This window comes from Durio zibethinus, chromosome 2, assembly GCF_047325235.1.
Source record: "Durio zibethinus cultivar Kanyao isolate XHJ-2024 chromosome 2, ASM4732523v1, whole genome shotgun sequence".
Taxonomy (NCBI): domain Eukaryota; kingdom Viridiplantae; phylum Streptophyta; class Magnoliopsida; order Malvales; family Malvaceae; genus Durio; species Durio zibethinus.
Genome location: NC_143163.1, coordinates 6,121,745 through 6,133,373, shown reverse-complemented (window position 1 = coordinate 6,133,373; position 11,629 = coordinate 6,121,745). Strand labels below are relative to the sequence as shown.

The following is an 11,629-nucleotide window of genomic DNA, read 5'->3' as shown; positions in this document are numbered from 1 at the left end:
TTACTTTGTAGTTTGTAGTAGTGATCATCAGCAATGACCAAGAAAGTGCAAGCACAGTGTAATTAAAAATCTCGGGTTCATCTGGAGATTCAACACCAGAATTTTCTTTGTCATCAAATTTTTTTTGCATGTTGATTTCTGAATTCATAATCAATCTCTAGGATACATTCCATATGATAACAACTTGATAATAATATCAAGTTACAGTATTGATCATTATTTATGTACTTGTTTGATAAGTATAAATGTTTTCATTTCAACCCAAATTGTTTTCAAAATTTAAGGAAAAACAAACTTAAAGCACGCAAACTCTTTCTCTCTCTCTCCCTCTCCCTCTCCCCCTCCTTTGACCTTGAGATTGAAAGGGTCAGTAGTCGGAAAAGCTAGCACGGAGCGAGGTCTACTCTCTCCAATTAAAAAACTCGAGATGCCGATCCACGTGTTGTTCTCGAAGTGCTCCATGCATCCCACGCGCATAAAATGGCGTGAATTTAGTACTTTACGAAAGCGTTAGTCACGTTATTCCCGCTAAAGACCTGTTCCAGACTGAACGCACACAAAAAGCCAACTCTCTCTCTCCTTTTCCATTTCACTTCCCAGTCCCCGTTCATTCTCTCTCTCACAGGAAAAAGCAAAAGAAAGATTGAAATCTTAGAAAACCTTGTGATCAGGATATTCAACCATGGATGAAGAGTACGATGTGATAGTTCTAGGGACAGGCCTTAAGGAATGCATTCTCAGTGGTCTTCTCTCCGTTGATGGTCTCAAAGTACGTCCCTTGTTAATATATCACAGCTCTTTGTTTAATTTCTATGTTTTCATGTTTCAAAGCAATGTGCAATCTGGGTTTTCTTTTAGGAATAAAGGGTACCCAGCTTTTTACCTTTTCTTCTTTGGAAGAAGTACTTCTATTTCTAGATAGGCATTAATATAATAATGAATGTGAGAATCAGTTTCTGCAACAGGTGATAATGGAAGTGGGATAGATGTTAGATTGTTAGGTTAAAATCTTATCATTCTGCATTAATCATTAGCTTTTATCCGGATATCACTGCATTTCACAACAGGTTTTGCACATGGACAGAAATGACTATTACGGAGCAGCGTCAACTTCTCTTAATCTCATGCAGGTCATTCTTCTTTCATTAAATGATGAACTTTTTTCTTTTTTTTTTAATCTTTTCTGTTAAAACATTTCTAGCAATTTGGTTCATCTGATATTTTCCTTAGCCATTTTCTGAAAATTTTGTCTCTCTTTTGTATAGCTTTGGAAACATTTCAAGGGAGATGACAAGCCTCCGGAACTGCTAGGCACGAGCAGGGAATATAATGTTGACATGATTCCCAAGGCATGCAACAAGCTTTTCTATAATTTGACCTCTCTGTGACTAATCAGTAACCAAATTTAGCTATATGTTATTTTTATAGTTTTCAGTACTTGATTGCCTGTTGGATGCATATTTTAGGTTGCACTTCATATATGTTAATAATATGGTTATGTAACATCCCTTTGTTATTTAGTAATAAATTTTTGTAATACAATTAAATATATGTAATTGAATAGTATTTCTTTTTTACACGGAATGGTATAAATTCTGTAATTTTTTTGTTTGTTTTGAGCGCTGTGTGTTTAAAATGTGCAGTGACAAACTAGTTACCAATGAATATGCCATCTTTGTGCTAATCATTTTTTATGTTGAACGCTTAATTTGGTTTCACAGTTCATGATGGCCAATGGCGGTTTGGTTCGTGTTCTCATCCACACAAATGTTACTAAGTATCTTAACTTCAAGGCTGTGGATGGTAGTTTTGTGTACAACAAGGGAAAAGTAAGAGTGTTGTAATTTTTTGTATCATTTGTTTCTAATTATTAGTGCGAACGATGTTCTATCACCTATAACAACTTAAGCAATTATCATAACTTGTAGATCTACAAAGTTCCAGCAACTGATGTTGAGGCACTGAAATCACCATTAATGGGGCTTTTTGAGAAGCGCCGTGCCAGAAAGTTCTTCATTTATGTCCAAGACTATGAAGATAATGATCCAAAATCTCATGAAGAACTTGACCTGAATAAAGTAACAGCGAGAGAACTTATCTCGTGGGTATCTCATCCCTATTTCCCTCTAAAAAGTTTGCTCTAAGCATTTACATTGACTACGAAATTAATAACAATATATGCAATGGTTATAAATTGTGTGTTTAAACTTGTAGGTTAAAATTTGTTAATTTCTAACTAAAATGTTACTCAAATTTCCAAATTTTCTCTTATACAAATGGGTAAAATATTTTACTTTTGATTTTTTTCATGACCTTTGGTTTCTTTCATCTGCTTTTTGCAAGGAAGTTTGCGGTTGGAATTTCATTTTTCCCTTCTAAGAAGGGATGTTTGCTTTCTAGGACCAAGATATGACATATTTGAATGATCATGTCTGCTCATGATCATTAATATTACTTACTCTAATTGTCCTATCCATTAGCTAGTATGATTACGGTTTACCGGTCTTGATGAATGCTAATTTATGCAATGTAGAAAGTATGGGCTGGAAGATGATACAGTTGACTTTATCGGTCATGCCTTGGCACTCCACAGTGATGATAGTTACTTGGATCTGCCAGCTTTGAATTTTGTTAAGAGAGTGAAGGTAAAAGTTTGTTTTGTGTTCATCTTTGTTATAACAGGCAATGGTTGATTCTTAAGCTCCATGTTCCATGATACTGGTTGGAAGAAACCAAATAAAGTTTTTGATTGGGCATATACATTCTGCTTAAGCTTATTCTTCATGATTATATTCAGAGTATTTCCGCTTTTTTTTTTTTTTTTGGTAAAGCTCTATGCAGAGTCTTTGGCACGGTTTCAAGGAGGATCTCCTTATATCTATCCACTATATGGATTGGGAGAATTGCCTCAGGTGTGTCTTTATCTGTACTTTTGTTTCTAGTTTAATAGAAATATTGTTTGTTTGACATGTTATTGTGTCTCTATTGACAGGCATTTGCACGTTTAAGTGCTGTTTATGGTGGTACGTACATGCTCAACAAGCCAGAATGTAAGGTAAATCCCTCAAAACATTTTGAAAACCAGAATTTAATTTGCTTTATTTTCTGTAAAGTACGATTAAGCAACTAGTGATTAGCAGTCAACTTGGCCAATGCTTGAGAATATCATCTTGACGCTTGCCATTGAGTCCTTTACTGGTCAGTTGCTCATATAGTGTCAAGCAGTATGTCTCCAAGGTGCACCCATTTGAGTAACCCTATATGGCAATTATTCTTATAATTTGAGGCTTATATTATATTCCCCATTGAATGGCTTTCTCATTTTTGAACATACTCCAAAGATTGCTAACTTGTAGTATATATCTGATAATTTGTTCTTCAAATTGTTTTTAAAATTAATTCTGCTTTGCCATGCAATGCACTTACCTTCCTTAGCTTGCTTAATTATAGGTCTTAGAAAGTTAGTGCTATGCTTCATGCTTGAAGTGCACAAATGCAAAGTAAGCTCAAAGTTATAGAAGATTGTATTCCTTATACTAGCATTTTTCTAGTAAATTAGTGGTATATTCAGTAAACTTCTACCCTAGAATCAATTTCTATGTTAGGATCTTTAACATTGATATTAGCAGCAAATCCTTAAGCAAGAGACTTACAGGGATTAATTATCAACACTAATGTTTGCAGTTGCGATTCCTTATAATGAATATAAAGAATCAAACAAAAAAAATGCACATCTTCATATCATAGAGTGAATCATCTTGTTTCTCTGGTTTCATTTGGACATTCTATGATCCTGATTTTTGGGACATGAAAGTGTTTAATGTAGAAAACTTAGCGAATAATTTTTTTTTTCATATTATTTTATAATGAAGAAGTACATCAAAATAAATAGGAACATTGATGTTCCTTAGTAGGAAACAATTTACAGCAAATAAGAAACAAAATATAATAAATGGAAAGAGAATTATTTTATTCTAAAATAAAAATAAATCCCTCAAAACTTGACAATTAGAATAGTTGATTAAATCAGAAAAATTAGAAAATAACTGCACTAATGTAGTAGAACCATATTTCTACACTCCCTTTCAAGCTGGGTTATGAATGTTAATCATACCCAGCTTGTATTTCAATCCATCAAAGATGCTTCTGGGATGAGCTTTAGTTAACATATCTGCAATTTGAGAACTTGTGGAGACATAGGCCAGTTTGATCGACCCATTTTGTATCCTTTCCTTTATGAAATGTCATTCCAACTCTATGTGCTTGGTTCTGTCATGATAAACGAGATTTTTGGCAGTACCTATGGTAGCCTTGTTGTCACAAAACAAAGTCATAGATATCACAGTATGAACTTTTAATTCTCCAAGTAACCCTATCAGCCAAATTTTTTCACAAATATTATGGGACATTGTTCTAAACTCAATCTCAACACTACTTCTAGCTACAATAGCTTGTTTTTTACTTCGTCAAGTGACCAAATTGCCCTAAACGTAAGTGCAATATCCTATAGTGGACCTTTTATTTGTTATTGATCCACTCAAGCCAACATCTATGTACACTTTGATTGCATTGTCCATTGACTTATTATAGTATAGACCTTCATTAAGACTCTTCTTTAAGTACTGTAGGATGCGATGAACAGCCTTGAGGTGTTCTTTGGTTGGATTATTTATGTATCTATTCACAATCTCCACTGCAAACCTGATGTCAGGTCGTGTGTGGGAGAGATAAATAAGCTTTTCAACTAGTCTTTGGTATCACCTTTTATCCGTGAGAGAGCTTCTATCTTCACTACCAATTTATTAGTTGAGTCTATGGGTGTATTGGCAGGTTTGCATCCAATCATACTAATTTCTTTAAGTAGATCAAGTATATACTTACATTGAGATATTAATATTCCATTCTTAGACCAAGCCACTTCCATCCCAAGAAAATATGTTAGAAAATCCCAAGTCTTTTATTTCAAAATCCTTTGCAAGGAGTTTCTTTAAATCCTTTATTCTTTCTTTGTGGTCTCTAGTGATTATGATATCGTCCTTATAGATAATAAGAATGACTCTTTTTCTTTTAGTAGTGAACTTAATAAATATAGTATGGTCAGATTGACATTAAAGGAATCAATACCTCTTCACTACCTTGGTCAATTATTCAAACTAGGCTTGAGGAAATTGTTTAAGTCCATATAAAGCTTTTTGGAGTTTGCACACCTTGCCCTTCGAAATCGGGAGGAATTTCCATGTAGATATCTTTCTCCAAGTCACCATTTAAGAATGCATTCTTGATGTCAAGTTGGTGGAGAGGCTAATCCAAGCTGGTTGCTAGTGACAAAGGAACTTTGATTGAATTGAGTTTGGCTACCAGAACAAAAGTCTCCTCATATTCTATCCTATAGGATTGAGTGAACCACTTTGCAACAAGTCTAACTTTAGACTGTTTATACTTCCATCTGTATCATGCTTTATTGTGAATATCCACTTACATCTAACTGAATTTTTTCTTTGGGCAAATCTGAAATTTCTCATGTCTCATTCTTCTCTAGTGCCTTGATTTCCTCAAGAATTGCTGCCTTCCAATTTGGTTCATTGAGCGCTTCTTGAATATTTTTGGAATTTGCACATTGTTAAAGTTAGTAATAAAGGCCCGAAAGTTTTGATTTAACCTTTCATGTGAGATGTACTTGCAAATAGGATACCGAATGCATGATCTCACACCTTTTCTTAATGTAATAGAAATTTCAAGGTTACCAACTAGCTCACAAGTTTCATTTTCATATTTAATAGGGATATTACCTGTGTTAGTTTAGGTTCTTGGAGACTCGAATCAGGTTGATTTTTAGTACTTGGCTGTGTTCAATTGTTCACTGCTTTCAGCTTTTTTTACTTCATTGAGTAGACCATCAGCTCTTTTGTTTTCTCTTGCATAACTTTAGGGTTTGAAGAGTTGAGTTGTTTGAATAGGTTCAGTTTTCGAATATGGTTTTGAAAGGGCTGGTTAAGAATCTGATTTTAAAGGGCTTGGTTAGGAATCTGGATTTGAAGGAGTTGTTTGGGAAATTGGCAAGTCAACAACTAAGAATTGATATTCTTGAGTAGTATCTCCCCTTGAATATTATTCTTACTGTAGTATAAAAGATTCTCAAAGAAGGTGACATCCATAGAGCTATAAAACCTTTTTTATGATAAGTGAATAATAGTAGCCCTTTTGGTTTGGAGAATAATTAAAGAAGATGCATTTTAAGGCTTTAGGATCAAACTTGCTGCGCTTTTTTTTTGTTGATATGAACAAAAGCCATGCAACCACAGAGTTTGACGAGAATAGAGAAGATCAACTAAGTTTGTGGAAGAAAGCAAAAAGAGTTTGACAAGGCATTTTAAAGCTAAGAACTCGTGAAGGCATTCGGTTAATCAAATAAGTTACAGTGAGGACAACTTCTCCTAAAAAATGTTTAGACACATTAGAAGCCAACAAGAGAGATCTGGTCATTTCTATAAGATATTTGTTTTTGTTCGACAACTTAATTTTGCTGTAGAATTTCAACACGAGCTTTAATGGATAATGCCATGATTGATGAGGTAAGGATCGAGAATAGCTGAAGTATTCCCTCCTATTGCCAGTTTTCAGGACTTGGATTTTGGCTTGGAATTGAATTTTTAACTTGCTATTGAAGTTTTGAAAGATTTGGTCAACTTTGAATTTTTCTTTCATAAGGAATACCCAAGAGAGTCGAGTATGATCATCAATAAATGTAACAAACCACTTAAAACCTATAATATTATTAATTCTTGACGGTGCCCAAAAGTTATTGTGAATCATTAAGAAAGGTCGAGATGGTTTATAGGAAAGGCTAGGGTAGGTTTTCGAGTGTGTTTAAAAAGTTAACAAATTTCACATTGAAAATTTTTAGGGACTTTATTGAATAATAAGAGAAACTACCTTTTTAGGTATAAAATATTTGGATATCCTAGTCTATAATGTCATAACATGATAGGGTCATCTTTACTAGTACTAGAGGCTAAGGCCATACAATAGTTTTGTGGTTTCTTAAGTGCATCATTTTGAAGAAGGTAGAGGCACATTTTAGCACTGCCGCTCATCCTCCCCAAGCCCAATTCCAGAAATTCACATAAGTTGAGAAAAAAATTAGTGACACAACATTTATCCTGCATAAGCTTACAGATGGGAAGTAGGTTATAGCTTAAATTTGGGACATGAAGGACAGAGTCGAGTGTTATGCCTTTTAAAACTATAATAGAACCTGTTCCTGTTACTTTTGAGAAACAGAGCCATCAGCAATTTTTACGATAAAACTATCATAGCAAGGTTTATAAGTGTTGAATAAAGATGTATTTTTAGTCATGTGATCTGATGCTCTTGAATCAACAATCCAAAATTTTGTATTTCCCTATTAAAAACTTAAGGCATTTAGGAAAATACTTTTTTATACTAAGGAACTGATTCCAAATGTTGCAGAGTTGTTTGAAGGGTTTGGTGAAGCATTTTTTTGCAAAATTTTAAGTTGTACCTTGTTAAAGGGACATGGTTCTGTTTGTGGTTGAGGTTTGGTGGCTGCCACATTTCCTCGTCTATCTCTTTCTCATGCAGGTTTCAAGTTGGGAGGCTTCCGATGGATCCTCCAACAAGTGTCTTAGTGTGTCCAGTAATTTGAAGAATTAGTTTTTTGAGACCATTGGGAACAATAGCAGAAGTTGTTCCTCCAGGTGTCAACGTGACTTATGAGGAAATGTTCTCACTTCTGCTGGCATTGATGGAAACTTATATGGCTACATTCTAATGGTTTAGGACTAGCTCTAATATCAAGTAGAAAACTTAGAGAACAATTGTTTTTTTTTTTTTTCTTTTATTACTTTAGAACGAAGGAGTACATCAAAATAAATAGGAATAGTGATATTCCTTATTAGAAAACACCTTACAGGAAACAGGAAACAAAAATAATAAACGAAAAGAAGATTATTTTACTCTAAAATAGAAATTAATCCATAAATACTTGATAATTAGAATAATTAACTAAATAAAAAAAAAAAGAAATTGTTGCACTAGTATAAGAGAATCAGATTTCTACACTTAATGCCTTTTAGTAGTTCACAAATGGACGAGTGACAGAGGAAGCTGAATTAAGGATGGCTTTACATTTCTCTTCTGAGACTTTTATAAAAGTTTTGTTTTTCGGATTGCAGGTAGAATTTGATAGTGATGGGAAAGCTATTGGTGTGACTTCTGAAGGAGAAACTGCTAAGTGTAAGAAAGTTGTTTGTGATCCATCTTATTTGCCTGATAAGGTGGTACCTCTGAAGAAACCATCATTTTTTCTTTTATGGACAAATATACATCCTCACAAACTAATTATACTTTTTCTGTCATGTCTTTTTCATTGCAACAGGTTCAGAAGGTTGGAAAAGTTGCTCGTGCCATATGCATAATGACCCACCCTATTCCTCGTACCGATGATTCTCACTCAGCCCAGGTTATTCTGCCACAGAAGCAACTTGGTCGTAAATCCGACATGTATGCTGCTAACTTTTTCAGCTAATTTGTAAATTTTTCTTCAGGAACAAGTGGCTAAAACAGAAACACTGATGCAAATGCAATGATTAACTTTAAAATAGTGCACGTATGTTCATGTTTGTAGTTTTCACTCTATGCATACTGTTGTCACAATTTTAGCTTCACCAATTGAGTCTTTTTGTTCATTGTAAAAGGCTTATTTGAATGTTCGGGAGAGATTTTATGCACTACAGTAGGAGGGAATTCTATAAGTGCCTCATCTCTGGTAACTTCTAAGGTTTATTTTTGATGATACAGGTACCTGTTTTGTTGCTCATATGCTCATAATGTAGCCCCCAAGGGAAAATACATTGCTTTTGTTTCAACAGAAGCAGAGACTGACAACCCTGAGCTAGAGTTGAAGCCCGGCATTGACTTACTGGGATTTGTAGATGAGATATTCTATGACACTTATGACAGATATGTTCCCACTAACAACCATGAAGCCGACAACTGCTTCATATCTGCTGTAAGGGTACTTCTATCTTTATTACTCAGCATATTCTTTGGAGAAAATATTGAACGGAAAGTACCCATGGCAACTTTTCCCACCGGTACCCTTTTCGTCCATGCGTGATGTGAAAAAACCTTCTGGCTTCCAAATAATTTGCATCTTTGTCAAATGAATCAGAGCTTTCACTACTTCGAACTTTTACCTTTATCTTCAGAACTTAATTGTCCTGATTCAAGTTTTAAATTTCCTGCAGAGTTATGATCCAACTACTCACTTTGAAACCACCGTGAATGATGTGATCGAGATGTATAGTAAGATTACTGGAAAGGTAGGGTTCATTTTCCAATGTTTTTGACCTATGTTACTTGACTTTGAAATGAGTGTGGATATGGGTATGTGTCTTTTGGAGGGTTGGATCTCCATGCCCATGTTTATCGAAATTATCAGGCATGGATACTTAAAAGAAAAATGAAGAGCCGGAGTAACATTGATTTTGACTTTCATCTTATTGCATTTTGTAGTAACATATCTCCATTTTAATCGCTGTTGCAATGGTTGATTCATTCATAATTATTCCCATGTTGTACAGGCTCTTGATTTGTCCGTGGACCTGAGTGCTGCTAGTGCGGCTGAAGAATGAAATTCTTTCAAACCTGTTCCTCTCGTGCGAAACAACCATTAGCAGAGGAGCTTCAATTCTCTCGTTTCTGGTTCATCAGATCTACATTTCTATATAAATTTTTTTTTCATTGTAGCTGCTATAAGTGCTCTATCCCAAAATCATGATTGGGTAGGGTAACATGCTTTTGAACCTAGATCACAATTCTGATTCTTTGTGACAATTTTGCTCACTGGCTTTTACATGAATTTTCTGTCAGCATGCGGCATAATAATTTTTGTCTTTGACCTAATTAAAATGGTAATTAAATAAAATAAGAGAACCGATTCACGGACGGAAATAGATGTCACTCATAAAGTAATGTTATAAACCTCTTCAAAATAAATATGGAATAAACATTTTCAAAATCATAGGATTTTTTTCTTATAAAATGATGTTTGGTATGAAATTACTTGTATCTATATTATCTAAATAAATGAAATCAATCTCAATATTTTCTTTTAGTTACTCTTTCAACTTACTGCCTTTACCTCCCTTTTGAGATCTTCACACTATCATAAACAATTTTTTATTAAATCATTTTATGGCTAATTTATATTATAAATTGTCATTTGTTTACAAACTATACAGTCTCATAAAAAAAAAGTTACTCTCCATTATAATTGTTCACGAGCCTTATTAGCTATCTGGCCCAAGTTTGGTTCGACTTAGGTTAGAAGATGGACACGAGTTTGGGAAATCAAGTTCAGCTTGATTCAACTTGAAATTTTGTTTTATTAATAAAATTTATTTTTTATATAAATTTTTTTAAAATAATAATATTTTAATTTTTTAAAATATTTATTAAAAAATTTGCACCTCTTAAATCTAAAGGTTGAGCCTTAAGTAGGATTTTGAGCGATTTATCAGATTTGATTTAACCGCTAAACAAATTTGCTAATCTCAACAAAAGATGACAACGGGTGAAGTCAAAAGCAAATTTTTACTCGCCCCAATTATGACTTGATCCCTTAATATTGACATCCAACTCCAACCTTACATTAAAATATTATTTTTTTCAAACTTGACTCATGTATTTAGAAATCATAATTGATTACGTCTAAAATTAATTTAATAATTTTAATTTAATATAATATTTATAAAATATTATTTTTAACATAAATTATATATTAATTATATATAAATATATTATTTTTATTAAATTAATATCATTAATTAAAATTTAAATAATAATTATATTATTATAATATATATAATTAATTAATTAATAAAAAAAATATTTCTTACATATTCGAATCGAATTGAAGTGATATTACCAAAAACTTTACTTCGATCCAATTCTAATTTAAAAAAAAAAATTCTTAACTTATTTTTGATTTCAACTTCACTGTCAACTTAAAAATAAAATTCGATCTTATCATATCTAACAAATCAAAACTAATGACATAAATTTTTTTACTCTTAATCTTAATTCCCTATAATAATAATAATAATAATAATAATAATAATAATTGAGGTCAAGAATCAAGCCCTAATCTATCAAGAAATGCTTGCTAAAGTGTACGTTCAAGTCTGAAGAAATAGGTATAGGGACCATCAAAGTCGAAAGTTTTTTTTTTTGATCGTTGCCTTCTTATTCCTTCTTCGGGAAAGAACTACTAAAAATTGGATGTAGGACCCGGGTAAAAAATTCTTCTTATTTTTTTATCGTTGCCTTGCTTGTTCCTTTTCCTACAAGAAATTAATAGATACTTAATATTGTCTGAATTTATCAGATAAAATTTTATGTTTAGTTTTTATTTATTAATATTAAAATTATTAATTAATTATAATAATAAATAATAATAATAATAAATACTTAATGTTTGAAAAAATAGGTGTAGGTCCCATCAAAGTCAAAAGTTCTTATTTTTTGATCGTTGCCTTTCTTATTCCTCTTTCGAGAAAGAACTACTAAAAATTGGATGTAGGACCCATTAAAAGGGTAAAAAATT

At 32.8% G+C, this 11,629-nt stretch overlaps 1 protein-coding gene across 3 annotated transcripts; it reads left to right on the top strand.

Moving 5' to 3' along the window:
- The first annotated feature begins 96 nt into the window (after positions 1 to 96).
- LOC111308341 (guanosine nucleotide diphosphate dissociation inhibitor At5g09550-like) lies at positions 97 to 9,883 on the top strand. Of its 3 annotated transcripts, none has more exons than XM_089748043.1 (13): positions 97 to 769; positions 1,085 to 1,130; positions 1,266 to 1,349; positions 1,722 to 1,829; positions 1,929 to 2,101; positions 2,534 to 2,645; positions 2,832 to 2,912; positions 2,993 to 3,055; positions 8,196 to 8,297; positions 8,399 to 8,523; positions 8,821 to 9,037; positions 9,270 to 9,344; positions 9,606 to 9,883. In XM_089748043.1, exons 1-13 carry the CDS (start codon positions 759 to 761, stop codon positions 9,654 to 9,656), a joined length of 1,248 nt encoding a protein of 415 aa, XP_089604169.1. In that variant the 5' UTR covers positions 97 to 758; the 3' UTR covers positions 9,657 to 9,883. The 3 variants fall into 3 exon arrangements, with proteins under 3 accessions (XP_089604169.1, XP_022762398.2, XP_089604158.1); XM_022906663.2 differs by having other exon boundaries at positions 1,068 to 1,130; positions 8,821 to 9,031; XM_089748032.1 differs by having other exon boundaries at positions 1,068 to 1,130.
- Positions 9,884 to 11,629: the final 1,746 nt, after the last annotated feature.